General features: G+C 37.9%; 1 protein-coding gene across 2 annotated transcripts in view; it reads left to right on the top strand.

The window, feature by feature from the left end:
* Nucleotides 1-41: 41 nt before the first annotated feature.
* INPP5F (inositol polyphosphate-5-phosphatase F) overlaps nucleotides 42-24509 on the top strand; it is a 48018-nt gene continuing 23550 nt past the window's right edge. For both annotated transcript variants that reach the window (XM_026064013.1, XM_026064014.1), the window contains exons 1-6: nucleotides 42-217; nucleotides 11714-11794; nucleotides 20553-20689; nucleotides 21162-21290; nucleotides 22036-22203; nucleotides 22496-22552. In XM_026064013.1, the coding sequence (XP_025919798.1) occupies nucleotides 121-217; nucleotides 11714-11794; nucleotides 20553-20689; nucleotides 21162-21290; nucleotides 22036-22203; nucleotides 22496-22552 (669 nt within the window). In that variant the 5' untranslated portion in view covers nucleotides 42-120. The remainder of the gene's footprint in view (nucleotides 218-11713; nucleotides 11795-20552; nucleotides 20690-21161; nucleotides 21291-22035; nucleotides 22204-22495; nucleotides 22553-24509) is intronic.

Raw genomic sequence — 24509 nt, 5'->3', positions numbered from 1 at the left:
CACTCCCCTCCCCTTCCCTTCCTTCCCTTCCCTTCCCTTCCCTCCGCTCCGTTCCCGTCCCCTCCCCTCCCCGCGCCTGCAGAGAAGGGAAGGAGGGCGGCGGCGGCGCGGTGTGCGAGGATGGAGCTGTTCCAAGCCAAGGACCACTACATCCTGCAGAGCGGGGAGCGGGCGCTGTGGTGCAGCCGCAGGGACGGCGGCCTGCAGCTGAGAGCCGGTGAGCGGCGGGGCTGAGGCTGGGGCTGGGGCGGGGGCTGGGTGCGGGCCGGCCCCGAGCCGCCCGGGTGCCCCGCTCGGGGGGCAGCGGGACGGGGGCGGAGGGGCGGGGAATGGCAGCGCCGGAGCGCCGCGCGGGGGAGAGGGTCGCGAACGGCAGCGCCGGGCTGGAGCTGCCTCGCTCCGTGCTGCTGGAGGTGGCTGGTTAGACGGCAGCATCCCACTGCGAACCTGTCCTCTGCTGCTAACTGTGCCTGCGTGTGGCGTACGCAGGGCGAACCACAGTGCAGAAGGTCATGTGTATAGTGCCGCCGTTTTGGTTAATAAAAGGAGGAAAAAAACCCGCACTCACTTCCTTGGGAACCTTGGGCTTAGGAGTTATTTTTGTTCTGTGGTGCCTTTATTCTTCTGCGAAACAAACTGCCGCTGCGAACTCCTCTGCCTTGATCGAAGTAGTTCAGTGTTGAAATACACTTGGTCACCCTTGGTGGTGCATCATTAAATAAGGAGGGCCATCTTGTGTTGCTGTCAGCTTTACACAAGTGATGTCTCTCTGCTCCTGATTGTCTGCATCTTTGAACCCATATGTTTTAAGGTTTCCTTTTTAGGAGAAACTGAATAGGTGTGTGTATCTCTTTTTGTAATATTTCATGTTCTCATGAAATATCTTCTGTAGTGACTGCAGGAAGTATAAACAAAAACTACACAGAGGGGCTACTTAAGTTAATTACAGGCTGCAGAAAAGATAATGGGAGCAAATAATGTCAGTACAGTCTTGCTTAGGTTTTTAATTTTTATGCATTAATGTGATTTCCTGGAGTCCATTAACTTCACGGAGTATTTTCCAGTGCCCTGCAGTTTGTCTGCATGCTGTTGAGCAGGATTTGTCCTTAGCATACCTTTACACTTTCAGCCCCTATAAACCTGATTCCTACTCAGCTTGACACTGATTGATTAAAAAGTAATATGATATTGAAGTCTTTTAGTCTTTTTTTACAACCTTGGTTGTTACAGTCGCACTTTCCTATTTCAGTGGATCTTTTTGTTTTGTTTTTCCAACCCTGCCTAGTGTTGTGGATGACTTTAAAAGCTGGTTCTTGTGCTGTGAAATGAAATACCTTAGCATGTCAAAAGTAAACCTGAGAAGCACTGTTCTCTCACAGGCAGTATTTCTTTGATCAGTAACTTTTGATGTTATTAAGACAAAGCTGGGTATTCTTGAAGTCAACGATTTTATTACGTTTGACCATTTATAAGCAGGGTCACTGACTGGAAATGAGCAAATAGATTGCTGTGTGATGAGTCACTGCCATATTAAAAAAATGAAGTCACAACTTGTGTTCATTGACATGTTTAATAGTCCATCAAAAGGCTATAATTTAACCATGTCTGTACTTGGTTTTGGAAGCCTTGGTTTTTTATTCTGTCCCACAGTGGCTATTCAAATTAATTTGTACACATATACAAATTGAAACAGATAAGACTGGCAGACCTTGCTAAGTATCACTTTATATGATGGAAGGTCTCAGGCTAAAGAGCTTAAGCTTTGTAGCACTCTCTCTTTCTTCCTCAGCTTTAAAGGCATGTTCAGAAACTTGATAGTTTTGAAAGGTTTCTCTTTGACTCATGGGGAGAGCAACTTTTTTTTTTCTTTTAAGCTTAAGCAAAGAGTTGGCAAATATTTGCTTTAAACAAAGTTTGAGGCTTGCCCTAGTTTGAAGGTTGTCTGCCTGTGTTTACAAGATCTCTCTGGTGTTTTTCTCAAAAGTGAAAGCACTAATGAGTCACCTGTGTGTGTTTTTCTTTTTTTTTTTTTTTTTTTAAATCATGAATCATTTTGGCAACGTAAGTAGCTATTAAGAACTTAGCTGCCCACACTGCAGGGGGAAGCATACTTTGTTTTACCATGATTTAAATACCTTATAACATCAGGTCTTGATCTGGATTTCAGTTTTATGTTACTTTGTTTGCACTTTGCTTAGCTCCTGGCAAGGAGTCCTATATAGATCAGAAACATAGATTTATGTTGTTGGTTTAAAGTATGGGTGTGTGTATGTATCAATAAAAGAGCCATAGTATTGAAGATACTGAATTCTCATCACTTTATTTGAGTCAGAAAAAAGGAATGAGATATTTCTGAGTGAAAACTACTAGTTCCTCAAACTTCTCATTGTTTGCTTTAATACTTTGGGCAATAATGCCAAGCTAAAGACTGGAAATAGCTGCTACTAAAACCAGTGTCGTAAACACATTTTCCATCCCTGAGGAGAAACAAACTGCCAGAAATATTCTGACTGCTGTACAAATCTGAATATTCTGATACAACTTCTGAGCACTTCATGCCCTCAAAGATTCCATGGCTTCTGCTTTAAAAGGTAACATTGGGGTAAGATGCGCGCTCACCTCTGGACCTATAACTTGAGGCAAATGAGCATTCACTTTTTTCTTATTTGCTTTTTTTAAACAGTGTTAAGAAACTAGTGTAACCAAATTGTTTTTCATCTATTAAATGAATGTGTATCAGCAACTGGGGCAATACCTTTTAAATCCTTTGTTTCTGTTGACAGGCATATTGCCAGACAAGGTTTTCAGAGATCAGGGAGGAGATTTTTTGGATTAGGTCTCTTAATCTGGTAGACTGAAATCTGATATCTCAAATCATGAAAAGGGTACCAAATATTCTAGGTATGTGTGCTCTCCTCACTCCTCAAATAGACATTGTAAGACTCATGCAGAAATTGTTTGCCAAAACTTTTGGACCTATTATGCATGACTCTAGGCTTTACAAGAGCTTGTGGTTTTTGATCTGTGAATGCTGATGTTCTCTCACAGTTGGTTCTCCTGCTGGTTAATGGTGTGGGTGATGTTTCAGCCGTATGTGTGAACAAACACTGAATAAACTTCTTAAAGTGACTTAAGTTGAAGTTGACATCTGTTAAACTGCAGTGAAGGGCAACTGTCTAGTTGACATACCACTTATGTTCTTTCAATGCAACTGTTTTGGTTTCAGAGGTGACTTAGTCTTCATGTTCTTTAATTGAAACTCCTAAATATACAGGAGCGACCTCATGTTGATGGAGTTATGCTAATGAAAAGGTGGTATAACTGTGCTGATTTGTGGGGGAGGGGGGAAGGGAGGCTCTATGTACTTTGAGGTATGCAGTGTTTAGTGTCCTTGACTAGGCTACAGGGCCTTTGCTGGCATGGGAAGTGTCAGTTGGCAGTAGACAGTGTGCAAATACTTCTCATATTTTGTTAACAAGCAAAATATTTTATAAATGAAAACATGGTTTAAAAAAAAGTTAATGCTGTAACTTCTTAAATTGGGAGACTGCTTTTTAAGACCCTCATCTGAAGGTCTGGGGGTCTTTAGGAAATGATTTGAGGCACAGGAGGGCACTTACTGGTAATAAGAGTGGAAGTGACAACAGGGAAACAGGCCTTCTTTTGGTCTTTTTCAAACTGCTGCTTTGCCTGGCAATTGCAGCTGGAGTTTAGAAATGTCAGGGGACTTTGCCATAACTTTCATTAAATACTTCCTTTGAGCAGTGAGACTTCTCAGATGGTGGTTTAGAACTTTATTTTACAGGCAAATTCTATAGTATAATATCCAACAGTTCAATATTTAATTTAGATATATGTGAGAATGTGTTGTGAACACTCATTCTATTAAGGTTGTGTATGGAGACTCAGAGCCTGGATTTTGGCAGACTGTACTGTTTACATGGCCATATTTTTCTTTAGTTTGGGGTGGGTTTTTTCCTCCTCAAGTATAACTGAAGGATCTGAGACTACTTACAAGCTGTTGAAAATGTCTAAAAGTGTTATGGTTCATTTCTGAAGCTAAAAGAATCTGAATTCTCAATATACATACAGGTTTTGGGGGAGTAAAAATACAAGCTTGTTACTTGAAATTTCCTTCACATTAATTGTTAAACTTGCTATAAACTTCACTTGTGATTTCATAAATAGATGCACTCTTCTTAAATGTTCTGTTTGTTACAAACATGTATATGGTTGTTCTAGTTGTGAATGAGAAGTCTTGACTAACTAGCTGAGTTTTTTTGAAAAACAGCACGCTGGTACAGTGAACTAACTTGATCCAGGATGATTTAACTATACTTTTCTCTTTTTCAGTTGCGATTCAGCTGTATTATTTACACCTGCAAGTATTGTTTGGAAAATTCTAAACCAACAAGTAAAATTACTGTAAGACAGACTGAATACCAAAGGTCCGCTTAAGGGTGTGTGTATGGTGGATTTTTTTCCTCTGCCCTTCATCTGTTTGAATCTTCTATGAAGAGTGTTAATTCTTGTCTGTGGAATTAACACCTCCAGCTGATGGTTTTTCAAACCTATCAGCTGATCATATTCTAATTATACCCTTATCATGCAATTGTCAAAATCATTGTACTCTTCTTGACTTCCTATGAAACCAAGTATATAGGAACAAATTTCAAAGACTTCAGCAGGAGATTATTTGGAAACAACATTCAGCCCCCTTAAGAAATAGTGAAAAAAACTTTCTGATGAAGGCTTTAATTCGGAGCAAGAATATACAGCTGATCTGTATGTTCCTGTTTCCCCAAACACCTCTATTTATGCCATCCCCCCCATCCCCAAACCTGGGAGAAGGTATGCTTTTTTTTTTTTGGAAAGCTGCAATGTATGGAATACCACTTGGAAACTTAAGTTTTCCTTTTAAGGAAAAAAACTGACTTGAATAGAAGCTCAGAAGAACTGTCCATTCAGTCTCTGCATAACTGAAAACAAGCAACTCTAAAATACTTCAGGCTTGAAATCTTATGCTCAGAGTAATGCAGTAAGTCTTTATCTCTGATAGCATGTTAGGGATAGTAGGCAAGGTCATACCAGTATGTCTAAGTATATCCCATACAATATGTCAGTGCTGTGATTTAAAGATTAAGACCAAATTCTGAATTGTATTTAAAAGTATGTGACCTTGCCCAAGAGGTAGTTAAATGCAATGTACCTGTCTATGGTTAATTGTTAACCTCCAGTTTATTTCCTTGTCTGTTTACTACAGTTACAGCCAGTAAATCTGAGAAAGCAGCAGCCCTCCCACAAACCACTGATGTTTAAATATTTTTCCTATACAGAAATTGCTTGCAAAAATGTTTAACTGATACGGTTTGTTATCATTTTATTCAATGGTCAATTTGTCCTCAACAGTTAAACAGAAAAACCACCCCCAAAAAACAAGTGTGGTACAGAATCCTTTACTTTCTCATCCTGAAACAGATGTGGTACCCCCCCACCCCTCTGCAGGGTGGAAGTTTCTTATGGAACAGAATGATAGCTTGTGGAGGGGGGGAGATCAACAAGTTCTGGGGTATAATGCTGTTATTCAGGTTTGAAATAGTTGTTCTGAATCCATGCTTCTCTGTATTTTGGTTTTGAATTTATTAATTAGCTGGGTGATCTGGAGAAGTTAATTGTGGAGTGAGAAGAAAAGGTGTTAGTGAGGGGAAACTCAAGGGAAACCTTGCCTTGCTCAAACTTGGTTATACTGCAGCTATACCACTATTTCTCTCGTACCTCTTAAGAAGCATTAACACAACTCAGTTCACAGTAGTAAACAGAACAAACCAATTTTCATAATCTTGAARTCCTTCTGCTCAGTTAATTAGTGTTTCTATTTAAGTCTTTTAAGGATGGGATAGCTTTCTTGCATTTTCTTTTGCATATAGCCCTTGCTGTTTAGCCAACTTCTTAAAAACAGCATATCTTCAGGAAAAAGTGAACTTAGTGTTTAAACTATCAGTTATCAAAATTGGTTCTTAGAATAAATCTTGCCTTTCTGATAACTTCAGTCTTGCAAAGTAAATATGATTTAAAAAGATGCAGACAACTCACTGTCTTCCTAGCTCTAAGTATATAGCTGCAAACAAATTGAGCTTCTCTGAAATATCAACTGAAGATGAGAACGTTAGTGATAATTAATATTACTTATTGCAGTCTAACATGTTATTAATTTTGGATGAATGAAACTTATTGCTGTGACATTCATGTCTTCTTTCCCTGCTTCTACTACTTCAGAGAAAATGTGTGTCTGCTAGCAGACTTCAGGGGTGGGGAAGAATAAAACATGAATGGATGCTTAGCCACTGAAGATCAGTGTTTTTGGCTTTTAGGATTTCCCTTAAAAATGAGTGGTAGTGATTCCTTTAATCTGAATGATATATTTAAAGGCTCTTGCAAAGGGGGAGGGGACAATTCTAATCTAAACTGGTTGAAATGAATGGAGCAACTTCTCAAGTCTAGCAATCTACAGGATCAAATTCTGCTTGGAGGGAAGAGTTCTTTACCTCCTTTCCTCCCCCTGCCCCATCTCCTCCCAAAAGTCTAGATTTTCTTTTCCTCTTTTTTTTTCTAAAGAGTTCTGTATTCCAAATTAACTTTGAGCTCCTTTCTTGGAGAGGAATAATTCACTGTTTCATCTCTTAAAAATGGATTTTGTGTCAGAAGCCTTAATGTTAGCTGTAAACTTCCGTTCTTACAAATTTGACCCTAAGTTCCTGAAATGGCTTGCTCTGTAGATGCAGATGTGCTGAATGTTTATCTCTATTTGTGGACTCTAACAGATGGAAATTTAATTACGTATTTCAGAATTTAGTTGACTTCAGTTTATGCTTGTGGATACGGGAGTTATAAACACTGACTTGATCATTTTTGCTGATTTACAGTTGATACTACAAATTCCTAGCTGATAATCCTGTGGCAACACTGGGTTGAGATAATTTTGGATTTCTATTCCAGTTTTATTTGCTGTTGCCATGTACAGCTGCAGTCAGGACTGAGTAAGATAGTGGGATGCCTGAAGAGTGGAATAACAAAGATGGCAAAATATTCCCCTTATGAGTTAATATCTTGCCCTTTGAAATACTGAATGCAGTCCAAGTATCCTAATAACAAGAAAGACCATGATTTAAATGATCTGTAATAAGGTGGGGAGCTTTTCACTGTTTGGTAGTAGTCTTCCATCTTAATTCTAATTATAGCAAACAACTCAAGTGCTGTGAAGAAATTTCTCACATGCAGATCCCTAGGGATTTGCTACATGAAAATGATTCTCCTATGTATTATTCTTCTGTTTTCCTGATACTTAACAGATCTTCTCTGTACAGTTGCTCCATGCTCTTTCTTTACCAGTCCTTTGAGAAGCTGAAGCCAACTGTTAAAAACATTAGAAGGCTATAGCTGCCTTGTGATGCTATGAAAGACTATGGGATTATGGATGACACAGTATGATGCAGAAGGGATTAGAGGGGGCCTGGAAGGGTTTAGCACCCCCTGCTTGTGCCCTCCCACCCTCTATTCATTGGTTACCTAACACAGATTCCTGGGAAACATGGAATTTGAAAGGTCAAAAAATATGCCAGTTTGGCAGGCCTTTGAGCTGTGTAGTGAAGGCTTTGCCCTTTTTTAATTAAAAAGGGGGGGGGATAAGAGAAATTTAAGCCTCTTCAAGTACATAAAGTGCTTGGAAATGAAGCACTTTCTTTGATATGGATATGTAGGCAGAAATCGGATAGCAAGCAATACATGGGGAGGGGGAAGCGACTAGAAAAGTCTCTTGAGGTGATCACTAATGGCTTTTTTTTTTTGAGTACTTAGAGTGCTTTTATTGTTTAATTGAATCTCCTGTGAACTGTCTTAGAACCTGGTCCTGAACAACTGGTAATAGCAATTTGTTACCACTGTTTTAGTACAGGAATTCCTTGTGCAACTTCTTTTAATGCCAGGTACTCTTGAGACAACTGAACTTGTTCCATACGTGTGTTCTGGAACAGTGCTTTTGTGTGGTGACTCAGAGGGATTTTATAACTGCAGCAGAACACAAAGAAATGTTCTTTATCAAAACAAGTAGTATGGATTCACTTTTTTGTTGGTGCGTTCTCTGGGACTTGCATTCCACTTGTTACCACAAGACTTCTTGCAGAAAGTAAGCTAAAATTGTATCTGTTCATCTTCCCCACTCCCCATTAAATGTGTACTATCCCACCTGACTTGTGCTTCAACTGTTTCTGTACGTCTGTACTAACTTTGAAATATTGAAGAAGTGTCCCCCAAAAAGTAAATTGCCACTTCATTTTCCTAGACATAAGTTGGAAGGATGTGTATCTTCTAGTGTGCTGTACTTTGGTTGTTGGGACAGGCACTCTGTAAGAAAATTAAATGGAATTACTCTTTGGAAAATATACTTCTCATGGAGATTCAAAGATCAGAAGGTTACTTTGAACAAGGCTGTAAGGTATAGTAGCAAAGAGAAGATTAGAAGGATTTTTCTCCAAAATCCCAGTTTAGTTTACAAGAGGACTTAAGAGCAAACTGGACAAATTACAAACTTAAAGAAATCAAATCACCTCTGTTTCCAAATTTTCATCCTATGAAGAAGAGCATTTTGATTACATACTAGAGAGCCCTCAGTTATTTAACACTTAAATCTAAATTGTGTAAATAAGTAATTAAAACAAGTGACTGGCTGAAGGAATAGCTTGTTTAAAGTTTGGGGTGGGGGGAAGTAAGTAAATGAGTCTTGCACTTCATGACTACTAGATGCTTGTTCTGGTAAGGCTAAATGTCTAAATGCTTTTCCATCTTTCTGCAAATAGTGTAGCTTAAATACAAATCACAAAATCTGCTAGAATGCGAACTTAGGTAGCCTGTTAGTTATAGAATTTAATTTTTCTCTTGTAGGAAAAAAGTTGATAATCTTAATTCTTCCTGGTTAATTTGTAATCTTTTGATCTGGGCTAATATTTCAGAATACTATTCAAAGATGAACTGAAACTGAGGTAGACTTTCCTTTGAAAAGCCACAGGAGGTCATAGGGCTCAATAGCAATAATAATGAACTCTCGTACTTGTCTTTGATCTAAAGCAGACAAAACTTAAAGAAATTCTTGAATCTATTTAAAAAAAAAAACCACCATTTTTTTCCTAAGAATTAGCATTTCAGGTGTGCATGTGTGTAATCACCTGTGTTAAATAGCAAGAATGACTGAGAATTAATACCATCAGGCTATGATGAATTATTGGGAAATAGCATACATACACAAACTTAAAATATTTACATTGAGCTTGATGAAATTGTGACACTTTGAATGTTTCCTATACTGAGCACATTGGCAGGAAGTAATTCATAGCAGAGGAGTATTTCTGGATACTGAAAAAGCAGTATTTCTGAAAGCTAAAGTTTGGAAAAGAAGGTAAGAGTATCATACTCCCTGAACAAGAGCAAACATGGAAGATAAATATCTTAAAGACAGGAAGATAGATGTCCTTATATACATTTTTGACCCCTCTGTTCACATAAGGCTAAATATAGACAGGTTTTGTCTAAGTTTAGAGTTTGCTCTTAGCATAATTGAGGGTGAAGTATTATTGCAGAAGTCTTGGACATTGTAGAGTAAAATATCATCCAAAGCATATAATTATGTCTAGGGCTACAAATGTCAGAGTAACCCACAGAACTAACAGGGCAGCAGCATAAGGACCCTTATCTGTAAATAAAACTAAATCTTGAATTTCTTTTGCAAGTTACTAGAACAAAACCTCATTTGCTATCCAGAGCTTTGTACTATTATCTCTCATTATAGCAAGAAATGGAGTTTTTAAAGTCTTAGGTAGTATTCGTATGGCTTGTAGCCATGGTCAACTGTCAGTGGCTCAGCTCTTCAAACTCCTCCTGATATGCCTAGCTTTCTTAGCTGATTGATGTATTTAGCTGGTTCCTTGCTCTCACAATGGAATAATGCTCTCGTGCATATTCCTACATGTTGATGACTGCTTTGCAGTTCTTCAGCTAGGTAGCCCTTGTTTGTAGACTCTTACCCCTTGGGTAGTTTTCTAAGACTCTGGTGTTTTAAACAAACTGAACAGTTAAATGAGGAGATCAATTATGGATGTCACAAGGGTACAAAAAAGGAGATGAAGTTTGAGCCAGTTCAGCTCTGGAAAACTTCTAGGGGTGAAGGTGAGACTCTGGAGTGTGTATGAGCTGGCAAAGGTGGAAGACTTGGAAGCAGGGAAAGTTTCTTGGGTTCCTCTTTCCTGTAATGTTATGGTGCTGACTTCCAGCTGCCCCAAACTTGCACCCTGCTTAAGGAGGGGCGCTTTTGCTTATGTGACCTAAAGCACCAGTGTAGTCTTCCAGAGCTGGAGCTCTGCCTGTCCTAGAACTCAAGGTTTGCATGAACACTAGACTTTGAAGTACTTAAACTCATCTAGTATCTGTATGTCAGAAGTATGTAAAAATCAGACTGACTTGTCACCAGCAGATCATAAACTTTCAAGAAGAAACTAAGCTCTTGTGGATGAAATGTTTGTGTGGGAGATGGCTGTATACATTTCTGTATCTTGGGATGTTGGGCAAATTTGTTCTTTTGAATGTTCATTTATTGACCCTGAGAGCAAAATTGTAACTTGTTTCTTTGAATTTTTTTTTTTAATAACAAGCTAATAGAGACATATTGTAAACCTTTCCAATCTAGAAACTGTTTTTTGTAGATGGTAACAAAGTTTTTTGTCCTTCTTAGAACAGAAAAACCTACCTTTCCTTTTTTTTTTCTGGTTGTTGCTCTCTTACAGAGGTGTTAATTAAAAACAAATCAGTAAAAGCAATTAAATATGTAACTTTTGAGACTTATTCTTTGCCACATTCTTGAACTCTTACAGGTGTTACACCACTATTAAACTTTTACTGAATGTCAACAATAGACATTCCGTGTGATGCGTTATATACTTTGTATAGTATTTTACTAGTTTGCACCAAATGATGGTTTGACTATATTTTGACAGGAGTACCTTTCACAGCTAACAATTAAAAGTGTTGTCTTTCTGCTTTCTCTTCTACTTCCTTTGTGGTTCACTGGAATTTCTCAACAGCAGGAGGCTTAAAAATCATATAAAGTATACAAAGCTGATTTTTATACTTTGGTATTATTGCATGTAATTGTGCAGCTCACTTAGCAAAAGAGGAAATATTTATGCATACAAGAGGATGTGAAACTAATTGTAGTAGGATAGATATGGGAGCAAGCTGGGGCTGGAAGTAAGCATCTGTTAGCTTTATCTGGAGCTACTTCACTAACTGAATGACCCATATTCAATTTCACTGTAGCCGTGTAAAATCATAATTAAGATTAGAGACTCCAATGGGTATTATAAGAGCTAAGTAGACATTAAACTGACTGTAGCTCAAAACAATTTTGTATTTTTCTTCCTAAAATAACCAAGAAGGGTGTGGGGTACGGCTCTAAATAGGAGCGAAGCATTTGGTCAGTTGGTTAAAGTAAAATAGCTACCCAGTACCTACTTGGTAACAAGCTGAAACTGAACAGCATATGTATCTTATTCTTGTTGCAGGACTTGTAGCATATTTTCTGCCTGTTAGGCGGGAAAGTGGAGTGGATGACTGAGGCTAATTAAGTTGTTGAGTTCATCTAAAAATCTGAACACTATTCCTTTTGCAGCCACTGATCTTCTTTTGGCTTGGAATCCTATTTGTCTGGGCCTGGTAGAGGGAGTCATTGGTAAAGTTCAGCTTCATACAGGTATGCTTTTTTTCCTTATTTCTAATACACTTTGTTTTGAAGTCAGTGATGCTACAAATAATTCAGTTTAAGCTACACAACATTATGTAGTGTTGCTCATAAAGGAGGAGTACTCCAACTGAAATCTGTTGAAGTGATTATTATAGCCGTAGTATACAAATTCTTCTACTTTCCAGTGTATATACTTTATCTTTGTTTTGTCTTCCATAAATGTGAAGAGTAAAAACCTGTAATTGAAGCTGTGAGGCACAACATAAAATTCAAGACCTATTTATTCAAGAAGGCACAAAACCATTATGCTATCAAACAACTTTGCCTTGTGTGAAAACTTCCATCAGTAGTTTCTGCTCCGTACCACAAAGTTTGAATTCTCAATATTAACTGAAAACTTGAGGAACAATTACTAATTTGGGAGTTCATTATTTGAAAGTAAAAGGAACATCTAGAAGTTTCTCTAGTTAAATGGGAGTATTGTAAGACACAGCTGTAAAAGAAAAATAGGAGCAGAATCATTGTGATTAAGCCTATCTTTCTAACCAATTCTAGTATCTTAAGTTGTTACTTTTTTCAGTATACTAAGGTCAGTATTCTCTTAGCTCTAGTCAGCTGCAAAATCCTGTAGACAAAATACCTATTTATTTCAATATAGTATACCAGCTTTGTCTAGAAGGATTCTTCTACGGGTAGAACTCTGGATGCGTCCACTGACGGTAGGAAAGCTAGCCATAAACTCTGCTGCTTTTACTCTGTGCTATTCTTTATTTCTGTGAATGCTTAGACTCTGCATTTAAAGTAGTGCCTGGCAATATGATCAATACAGGTAAAGTTTCAAGTGTGTTCTGGGATACCTGGATGGATTAAGTGCTGAAATAGATCAGATGTTTGGTCTGTCAAACAGAAACAGATACTGTGTGGTGTGGGAAATTAAATGGAACTCATAATTGTTCTAATCTAATGATAAAACTAATGTTACATTATGACTTCCATACGTGATGAATGCAGCCCTAATATGACTGCTAGTTCAGGTGCTGGGATCGCTAGCGTTTACTGCTGTGAGGCAGGACAACAGAAAAGTAGAGATGTCTGACTTGTATTATGGGATACATGGCCGTGAAATTTGAAGTGGCTTTGAATTCCAGTATGAGATATAGTTGATCTGAGGTTTTTCTTTCAAAGCTGGATGGACTGAGACTCTTGTACAGGAAATAGTCAAGACAGAGGGAGCAGAGAATAGAACAAATAGAGTAGTCATAACATTGTAAAATGTTTTTTTATTGATTAGCTATTAAGATGCTGAGAATAGTTCCACTATACACTTTTAGTTGCAAAGTAGATTGAGATGATTACTACCTCTTACAGTTTACTTCCCTTGGCTTTGCATATGCATCTGCTTGCTGGACCATCCTCTAAACCAGATGACTAAATAATGTGAGTTAAAAACTAAAGGTAACTGTGTTGGATATTTTTGTTTTGTTGCAGACTTCCTCTGCTGAGGAGCAATTTAAGATGTTAGAGTAGATGCAGTCCTACCCTTGTTTCTGTGTGGCTCATGATGTGGAGAGTTTGTGTGTGCATATATGTATGGAAGAAGAGCTATGGTTCCTTCTGTAGCAACAAATCAGTATATGGATGCTTCAAATTCATTTACTTTGATATGAGTATGAAGCTGAAATTTGGTGTTACTGTAGAAGATCTTGGTGACTGCTCATAAATTTTTAAATCATGAGTTGGTTGCTGTTACAGTATTGTAACATGCTGTTCAACTGCACTGTGATATATTTATAGGTCTGCTTGAGGCAGGGGGAATACTGGAACTATGCTACCGGCTCTTATATCTTTTTTTTTCTTAACCATAGATCATCTATGAATATGCTTTCATTCTCTATTACCCACTTTGCATAAGAATAGGTGTCTTGAGTCAGACTAAAGATCTGACTAACCTAATTAAACTTTTTTCCTGGTAGTGACCAATAGCAGGCACCTTGAAGCCTAAAAGAGCTGAATACTTTCTCAGTCACCAGCAACTTGTTGCTCTGAGTCTTCCTAGACTGGTTGTCATGTCTTCTGTGTAACAGCACTTAGTGGATTTTTTGCTCTTAACTTTACAGCCTCTCCTTAAACTTTTTGCTGTGGTATATTTTAGTTAAACGTCCATATTATGCTGCATGAAGAACCACATCCTCTTGTTTATGGCCTGCTTCCAATACAGAAGGCATCAAGTGAACTTAGGAGGTGGCCTGCTAAAACAGAATGCTGAAATCACAAGAGATATGAAGAAAGGAAATATAACCTCCATTTTTTTATCTCCTGTCATCTCTTCCAGACTAAAGAGCCACAGCCTACTTAGTTGTTCCTTATATGGCACTCATGATCCTTTTTCAGTTTTAGTACACCCTTCTTTAAATTTGGAAGGGTGGAGCTTATGCAGAACTCATGGAGATGTGCCATGCAGGCACTATACAGTGGTAGAGCAGTCCATGTTTTCTTTCTTTCTCTTTCACTAATGTGTCATTGCTATTTTGACACCTAGTTCTATGAAATGGCCAGATCCATAGCTACTATAACCTCTAAGTCTTATTGCTGACTTCATAGCTCTCTCCCAATTGTCACTTTAAATTTAAACTTCTTCCTCTGCTCCTTCTACAGATCTTTTCAGCCCTTGTTTTTCTGATCTGATGATTCAAAGTGGTTCAGCCTCTTGTCATCTCAGTCTTTCTCTTTCCCTTATCCATGCTTGCTGATATCCAGCATGAATTGATGAAAGATGGCTGAATTCCCATAATGACCTCTTTCTGCTGTGGAAAATGCTCCTTGCTTGTTTTTAAACATGGTTGTCTTTTAACCAAGCATTTAGATACACAGAAGCCTTCCCCTTTCTCTCTAGGGGGCCTAGTTTAAATGCTGCTGAAGGTGGTGGTGGTGGGGGGCAGTCCTTGTCAAATGTCCTCAGGAAGTCATAGTATATTATGGCAACTGAGTGTCCTTGTATGCATGTTTATTGTGAGGCACTTTCTCTGTTTATGAAAGCAGAGTTGAAACTCTGCCCAGCATGTGACTCTTAACAGGCATCAGCTTGCTGTTATCAGGTAGTGAGCCTGATAGTCTAGTCTTCTTTCCATGTTTCCTATACACATAATGTGTCAATTACGCTTATCCAGGCACTCCATTCAGTTGCTGCTTGAAGCAATGGAGGCATTTTGTTTCCTTTTTTCTTTGTTTAAATGGCACCATCACAAATGGTGCATGGGCTATTTCCCCTTGTTGATATTCTGGCATTTAGCAGTGCAACTATGCTGTGAACAGATGTTTATTGATCTAAATATCTTGGTGAGGAAAGGTATTGTCTTTAGCTATTTGTTGTTGCCCTTTGAAAACTACTGTTCCCTTGAATCTGCTGAGAGGTACTAACGAGTGTCCTCCATCTGGACTGCAGTCAAAATAAGAAGGTCCACTGAAATGACTTTTTTTAACCTCCTATTGACAATGAACTCTCACTTGCTTACATAAAACCACACTTGAATATAGTCCTCTAGCTAAATCATCTATCATTCTGTAACAGTAACCTGTCTTCATTACTTATTCTTGTACCAATCTTTGTCACTTGGAAACTTTATCAGCAGAAGTTATATAAATATTTAACAGTGCTGGACGAGGAACCATTCTCTCCAGACTTCATAAGAAAACTGTGCTGTGGAAGCTGGGTAAAATGTTTCTTCCAGAGTTATTCTATATCAACAGGTACAGTGGGACTATGATTCCACCCCCACCCCCTGCTCAAGACTGTAAGGATCAGACCACTTATTTTGAAACAAGAATCCAGTATGGGTTGTTCTGCTCAAAACCTTGGTTTATTAGCTATTTCTGGAAGGAAATATTGTTTAAGAAGCTTAGCACATACTGACTACTGCTGGAAACTAACTTTTTAAGTACTGACATTGCTACTTGCACTCTTTCAAGCTGTCACTAACCCCATGTGTACTTTAATGTCTTGGATGTAGATCCTTATATGTTCTTGAAAGACTGCTTACTCTAAGAGTACTTCAGCATTCTTAAGAGTTTGAAATGTCCCTGTAGCTAAAGTCTTAAGGTCCTTAATGTAGTATTGAAATACCCTTGCCAAATTGCTGTAATTAGGGATGAGATTTTTAACTGACTCTTAATCTTGCCAGTTGTATTGCTGGCCTAATACAGGAGAATTTGAAGGAAAGCTTTCATGGCAGGGAAGCAGTTTTATGAGAAACCAGCTGGTCGGTTTTGGGTGGGTTTGTTTTAATTCTTTGAAGAGTTTCTGACCTGTAGGGGTCAGTTGTACTTTTAGATACGCAGTTTCAAAAGGGCAGACTTCTGAATACTCGAAACCAGGACAATGCTTGAATGCATCTGGCCATAACTGAGATCGAGTTCTATTTAAGGCTTCTTTTGCTGCTTCCCCAATACTGAAGCTTCTTAAACTTTTTCAAAAGCATTTTAATGTTTAATTAAAATCAGACTCTGAGTGTCTAGTTTCTTATACTGTCTTTTGGCCTATCACAAAACTGCTTGTACAAAAATGTAGAGTAAAAAATGAGAATATAAGGAAAGGATGTGTTGTTGAAAGTAAGTTATCAACACATAGCTCTGCATGCTGTCTTAGTGCAGATGCACAGAACCATTCTTCATGTGCTTAACACTATGTGGGGAGATCCTTGTCTCTTGCATAAACATAGTCTTCATTACAAATTAGCTTGGGAAATCAACAAATATAACTAGCACAGACTTGAAAATAGAATTTTTTTTTCTTGTGGTCCAATCAGTGCATATACATACCAAGTATTAGTGTAGCCATTCAATTTCCATTGGTCATAATCCGATATTGAACAAGTAGAAGTTTTTTTCTATAAAAATAGAGACTTTCATCCATTGAAGTAGTGCTGGTAGCCTGAAGGTTTTTTCAGTGTTCTGAATTAAGACTTTCTGATCTGCTTTTAAAGAAATCTTTTTTCTTCACTTGATGGAAGGACTCTGGCTTATGATTACTTAAGTTATTGCTAGTAGTACTCTCCACAAGTTCTCCTTGCTGCTTCTTTTTTTTTTAAACTTCCACATGAAAGCTCATATCATTAATCACATCTGATCAGAGAGACTGTTTAGTGAGTTAATCAAAAATTGTGGTGCTAGAACATGCTCAGAGTTAATGTTGCATACCTAACTGCATCCAAAGCTGCTTCCAGCTAGCTTCCAGTTAACTTCCTTTCTGCTACCACATTTCCCTGTTTTCAGCTTGACAAAGAAAGCTTGTAAAGTCTGTACTCATATCAACTTGGTTTGCTCTTCCTGTGCTGGTTAACTGAAGACCTGAGTTAAACACTGTTGGCAAGGTTCCATAGACTCAGTAAACAGGAGGGAAGTGTGGTTCCTCCTTCCCCATTCCCAGGAAAGGCTTATGTTAATGTGCCACTGAATGTTGATAGAAATGATGAGCGGTTTAGCCTCTGAAATCTGCTCAATTTGTATTTGTCAGGATGTAAGTGATATGTCTACCTTGATCCAGTAAACAATTTACAGAGTTTTTTTGTGTGCAACTAAATTCTAAGTTGGATATAGCTGTGCAGGTAACAAAAACAAATGGTAGTGTAGTCTATTTCTAGATAAAATTAAAACACTCACAAAAAGCAGTGTTCATAGAGAACTTATGAAGCACAGTTTAAGAACTCATACCCCTGAAAAGGGACTGGGGGAGACTACATGATAGACTGTTTGGGAAGTGTTAGAGGAAAAACTTAAGCATGTAGCATTGGTGTGCTGGCTGGATGTTGAAGGAAAAGTGGAGCTAAATTCCTGTTTTAGTGAAGAATGGGAGGTAATAACTTGTTTTAAATACAGTGCTTTAAATCACTTGTTGCCATCTGCTCATTCATAAAACAGTAAAAACGAACAAATCTTAAGAGATGGATGATGAAAACATGCATTTCACTTTCTGAAATGACAGTAGCTGTAGTGCTCTTCTGAATGTGGGAGGTATGGTGCATCCAGGAATAGAAAGTAACTCTAATTGTTTTTTAAAAGCTGCTCTATGGGACTCTTCTTTATCTGCAGAAGCTCATACTCATTTGGGAGACTCAGTTATTTGAATACTGCTAGCAATTATAATATGCTTTAGTGGCTACTGAAGCTTTTCCTTTAGGGCATATTTTAACTGCATAATCAATCACTTCTTGACCTTTTTCTTTAGATCTGTTGGAACTCCTTCTTTCACTATTCTTTAGTACTGGCTATAACAAAATAATTTTGAAATGTATTCCAAGAAGACTTTGAGTGCATTTATAAAATAAAAGGATCCAGGCCTCACTAATCTATATTAAACTTTTAAGTTCTTGCTTGCTATTATAGGGGTTTGTAAACAATATGATGTAAATTGGGGAGTAGCTAGAGAGCTTTTACTAAAGTGTCTGTCTAGAAAGGCTTAACTGATGTGCCTCTGTTGGAAAAATGTAGTTTAACCTGAGTTCTAGTTCCTCTTTTGAGAGAGTGTCTATTTTGTTTAACATATGCTGGTGATCTCCTTAGTAAGTTAGCCACATGCCTCACTCCTATATGGGTGGGAATAAATGAGTGCAGTACTGCCCAGCAAGAATGTCTGGATGTGCTATTATACGGTCTCCCTCTTAAGCTTGTGTTCCATGTATCTCCAGAGACCTTTTTTCTACTGGAAGGCAATATAGATATTGGTAGACCATCTTTTTAGACAAATGGGTAGAGATCTTTATCTGTCGCTGGTGGTGTGTTTTTGCCAGCATTTCAATTTCCTTCTTGTTAAAGGATATTCTTGTCTGTTCCTTGATCTTCTCTGGCTATTGCATAGAATTTCTGTCCTGTTTTCCTCAGCTTCCATTTTCTTGTTTCCATCTTACCCCTGTGGTTGCCAGTATGGAATGGTGGAGGTAAAGGCAGGTGCTTTCCAAATCGTGTTACTTGTACCTGTACAGAAGAGCAGTTCCAGGGCCTGCTGTCAGTAAGGATAACTGTCTCCCTGGTGTTTGCTGTCACTGTCTTGTCCTTATTTGTTACCCTTTGACCAACAGAGGTGGTACAGTTCACCCAGTTTTTTTAGGAGACCTTGTGCTCATGTTACAGCCCTGAGTAACCTGGTCCAACCTCATAGTGGACTTTGCATTGAGCAGGATGACCTCCTGAAGTGCCTTCCAGTCTGAATTATCTCTCTAATCCTATAGAGATATCTTGATATGTCTATGATCCTAAAGATATCAAGATTCTGATGCTGTTTGGGCAGTAGTGCAGGACTTGTTTTTAGAAAATCACACGCACTGAACATAAATGACAAATGTCTTCATTCCCTTTCCCCCAACCCTTTTTTGAGGGCAGGGGGTGGCCTCTGGTTCTCACAGCACACTTGCCAACGTAAGCACATGTCTTGTCTAAAGACTGTGATATAACATCTAAATAAAGAGTGGATTGTCATAATGCACAGCAGTCTACTAACTGTGATTATTCCCTTTTTTAAAATAGGAGCAACTGCCTCTTAAACACATCTTGCCAGCTTTGTATATAAATGTTTAAGGCTTTTCATAATTTCAATTCTTGGAAAGATAATCACAACTTTGATAAAGCTTCTAATTCTGTTCTAAAAGTATATTGGAAAAACTGGGGAAGAAAAATCTGGGTGTATAAACTTTAGTTATCCTGTGTCTCTTTCTTAAGCACTCTAAGATAAAATATTGTTTTGAATTCACTGAGCAAGGAAAAAAGCTTGTTTGCTGTAAAGCCTCAAAATAGACTTTCCCCCCCAAAAGCTGGATATTGTATTCCAAAGCATAGTAACACATGACACAATCCACTGTCCAAAGCGTGGAAGCAAGTGAAATTCTACCATAGCAGGCTTTTAATGTTTGTATGTGATTTCTTCAGTTACACTTCCTCCTAAAAGCAGGAGACAGTTTATGTGTGTCTAAAACTTCTTCTGCCTCTTCCATCTCTCTTAAACTTTCACTTTTGGCTCGTAAAAGCCCAGCATACAGTTAGCACGCTACTGATTTAGCCAAGGGCTTAAAATCTAAGAAACAAATGTCCAGTCACTATTAGCAGTGGGAATGTTACTGTTTGTTTCTGTCTCTTTAAAGTGTTGAAGTTATTACAAGCATTGTAGGTAAAGTGTATATAGAATGCTGCTAAAATTGGTGTCTTCGCTAATCCTTGGTTCACTAATTTGTACACCACTTAGGTATCTGTACTTTGGAAATAATGTTGTGAAGCTTTAAACATATGTGAGCTTTTATGATGAAGTCCAAGCTGGCTCACCAGAATTCTTTACTCATAAGCTTCTTGAAAGCAGATGCTATTTGCTGTCTGTCTTGTTTGTTTCCCACTCAATGGAAAGTACTGAGGGGATGACTTTACCCTGCTGTGCGGTGAACTCCAAAAACGCTTCATTTTTCTAATTGCACTACCATAATGATATTGGCAGGAATGTGCCTCATCCTAGAGGTAGTCTAATTGCCATAGGTGAAGCAATGGTAACTTTACCCCAAATGGACAAGTCTGAAATAGTGATTCCCCCCCCCCCCCTTATATAAGAGATGGAATAAGTACTGTTTTTGGAATGTCTTTTTATAACAGTATATAATACTGTAATAACAAATCATCATTCACTGGATTATTCTAATCAAATGGCTTCTAGCAGGGTTTTTACATTGGGGGAAAAGCTTCTGATTGATTGTCTAAGTGAATGTGACTTCATAGCTAGGCTTTAAACTTTTTCCAGATTTACCATGGTGGCTACTTTTAATTCGTCAGAAAGCATTGATTGGCAGGCTTCCAGGAGACCATGAAGTATGCAAAATAACAAAAATTGCAGTGATTCCACTTTCTGAAACAGAACCTCAAGATCTGGAACTAGAGGTATGAAAATCTTTGCATTCAGGAGAGAGTATACTTTCTCACTGATGCCCTTGCATCCATTCCGTTTTGGAATCTTAATCTCTTAATTTGGCTTTAAGAGAAGACCTTACTTTAACTCTTCCAGAATTTTGGCTAAAGGAAAAACAATGCATGTGAGTAATAATAACTTACATTGTAGTTTAGGTGGGAAATTGAGGTGGGTCTGGATGCTTGAGTCATGTCAAATTGAAGTAGTGTTTTGTTCCCCCCCCCCCCCCCACAATGACAGTGGAAAATGGCTTTTGTAAAGATTGGGGGAAAACTAGGCTATAAAGTGAAACCTGCATGTTTCCCCCTGTATTTTAGAGCATCTCCCCTAGGTTTGTGGACTTCTACATAGGCTTGCTTTTGTAGACTTCCGTTAAAACTTCTTTGAATGTGTTAAAGTATATTTAAATATTGACTTTAATTCAATACTATTGCTATTATTTAGCTTTGTAAAAAGCACCATTTTGGGATAAACAAGCCAGAGAAGATTACGCAGTCTCCGGATGACTCAAAATTTCTACTGAAGACCCTTACTCAAATTAAATCAAATGTGTCTGCTCCAAATAAAAAGAAGGTAAGTTTTTACTGTTTTCTTGCGGTATTTTTTTTCCCAGAATTTTTTTAGTTGATAAGTTAAAGGTTGTGGTGAGTGATCAGAATGATGACTAATAAATATCACCTGAAAAGAGAACTAGTAAAACACTGCAGAATGTGACAGCTTTGTCATGAAGTTCAAGTTAATTTTTGATATTTAACTGCTACTGTTCTTCCCTTTTGTCTTTACATAATTCCTGAGGAATTCCTAATGCCTTCTTACCCGGACTTGTTTCTAGCGGGATTTGAAACTTCTGCAGAAGGCCCTATTTAAGTATCTCTCTTATCATAGGGTTGAACACAAAAGATGAGTTTTCTGAGGAAAATCTGTGCACCCATACCATCTCACCAGAACCCTTTTGGTATAATACTTAGTTTGGGTTTGAAAATGTAAAGAATACAGAATACTTATTAAAATTGGGACAGGTAAATACAGTATCTTTAATTTAGGAACGCCTGAGAAACTGGATATACTTTTTTGATCTTGCAGTACATTTCAAAGTCTGGCTTTGCTCTGAATAATCCTCACAATGAATGTACTTTTATGATGCATGATATTTTAGAAGATGCTGGCCTTAGAGTTATCTCTGCTAGCAATTTTAAAGTTCTGCCCCTTGGTGAGAAAATGTTTGTCTTGCAAGGTTAGAAATGTCACTTAGCAAATATGGTTAGAATTTCTTTCAATAAAAGAGCAAAATATAAGAATTCCATTACTTTTATTTCAGATTAAAGAAAGTAAAGAAAAAGAAAAGCTGGAGAAGAGATTATTGGAGGAACTATTCAAAATGTTCATGGATTCAGATTCCTTTTACTACAGCCTGACCTATGACCTAACAAATTCAGTACAGAGGCAGAGCGCGTGTGAAAAAACTAACTTGCCTCTGTGGAGGAAAGTAAGTGTTTTTCCTTTAGGAAGATGTGCAATGTTAAATGTATGTGGTCCAAACCTGCCAGGCCACATTCTGTATATAATCTGCAGCAACTGAGGATCTTGCCCTGGAACAGACTTCTGTTTGAGGAAATGAAAGCCTCCAGCAGCATGTTTTGAGTTGAGCTGTTACATATTTGGAAGCAATGAACACTAGATTTGTATGTGCAGTTGTAGTGAATGCCCTTAGCATCTCTACCAAAGATATCTTCAAACCTTGGTTAAAATACTGCAAAAACTATCTTTGTTTTAAACAGGTTGATGACAGATTCTTTTGGAACAAGCACATGATTGAAGATCTCATAAGCACTGATGTGAGTCTTTTCTCAAAAAACATTGTGTATTATGAATACAATTCTGTGGTTTTACTTAAGGCCTCAAAAGTTAATTAGCAGTCTGCTTGGCAGAGAGGTTGGGATCAGGGCTGTGCCTATTTGAGCTGAGCAGCTGACTTCCTGGGCAGCTGACACTCCTTCCCCCAGCCAGCCTTCCATTTGACCTGCAGTCACTGCTAATGAATGAACATCAGCCAAACTTACAGATTATTTTAATAAAGCAATGCAGAATAACTTGTTCTGTGGTATAATAGTTTGTGCTGAATCCTGAAGGGATACTTAAGATCTGCTTATCTTTGAAACGAATTATCCCTGGACAGAGCTGACTTTCTTGCTCTTCTTCCTTATTGTTTCTTTACTCAATTTTCTTGTTTGGGTCAAGATTTCTGTCTTCCTAAGGAGAGATTATTTTATATATTTTATATGTGTGTGTATACATATGTATATTAAATGTCCTCCCCCCACAACAGAACAGCTGATCAACATAACTGTAGTGGTTTAAAAAAAAATTATTCTGAGCAGTTCAGAATGGAAAAGCCTCTTCATGGCTAATGGGCACACAAATTGAAGAAAAAAAAAGTGGTTGTTATACATTTAACGTATGATCTTGCTTCACTGTAAATGAACCCCTCAGGTAACTACTAAATGCCAATTTAGCCCAAGTATTAGGTTCTCTTAAAGCTGACAGACGTCTTACCTTATGTCCTATATCTCTTTCATTAATGATTTTATACTCTATGTGGGATTAGAACAGGATAAACCTTGTCTTATCGTATATGAGCTTATGGGATCAGAGTAGGATAAGCCTAGATGTTCTGTCAAGTTTCACACACAGCAGGAATTTAACTAGTTGGATCTTCATTTTATAAGATACACATGGATAACCTTGATTAGCATGGGACTCTGATCTAAATTCTGTTTAAGAAATGGAGGTTTTGGGATGTAAGGACACTACTGTGCAGAACTCTGAACCTTGGGGTTAGGTGCTGAAGACAGCTGATTTGGTCCATACGAAGCCTATGTTTATAACCTCTGCTGAAAACAGGCTAACAACTTTACTAGTTTTTAGTATGTTTTAGGTATTTTTGCAAGTCAGTGTGTTGTAGTGGGTGGTTGTGTACTTAGGGAAATAATCACAATGCAGATTTATGATACTAGTTATTTTTATTTAAAACAAACAAAAAGGCATGGAATATGCCACTCTTGTGACAGTCAAGTGCCTAACCTTGATGAAGGGCTCTAAGGAGGTCTGCAAATCTCTTAACTTTAGGAAATAGATTTGTTTAGTTACTTGTGTCTGATTCTTTAACACTTTTAGCAATGAAAATATTTTTTCAATAATACAAAAATTTCTATATGTTAATTCCAACATCAGTTTTTAACTGGTACAACTGAAGAATGTTCTTCCCTCCCTGTTTGCCACAGAAGCTTAACTTCTAATAAATTGTTGGAATTTTACTTTAGGCATGGCAAAAAGCCTTTTCTACCACCTTTATCCTCAACACTTTATAGTATTGTACAATGCAGAATTTTTGGAGGTGAAAGTATCAATAGCTTTAAATACACACCTATTAGTCTCATAGGTTCCCCTTACAGCCCCTGCCCTGCCACCCTGTAATGGCTATATTAAAGTAAACCATAACAATTCTGTCATAGCTTAGGTAGTGTAGAGTAGGATAAAATCTTTCCTGCAAGGGAAATGTATTTACTTAAGGATGTCTTCAACAAATAATGGTGAATACCTCAAATGTCTTTCCACCTTTATTTGAATTTCTCCTTAAAAGTGCTATTAGAATGCTACTGCCTGAATGCATGTGGTTTTTTTTTATATACACAATTTATTTTTTTTGTAGATTATTTGTTGTCTTAATAAAAATGGAAAGAGTCACTCAAACAGACCTGGAAGCTGCTATTGTGTGTGTGTGTGGTTGTGTGT

The sequence above is a fragment of the Apteryx rowi genome, unplaced genomic scaffold (genome assembly GCF_003343035.1).
Source record: "Apteryx rowi isolate R43461 unplaced genomic scaffold, aptRow1 scaffold_206, whole genome shotgun sequence".
In the NCBI taxonomy this organism is placed as follows: domain Eukaryota; kingdom Metazoa; phylum Chordata; class Aves; order Apterygiformes; family Apterygidae; genus Apteryx; species Apteryx rowi.
The sequence above is the reverse complement of the archived record's forward strand: the minus strand, read 5'-3'. Positions and strand labels throughout refer to the sequence as shown.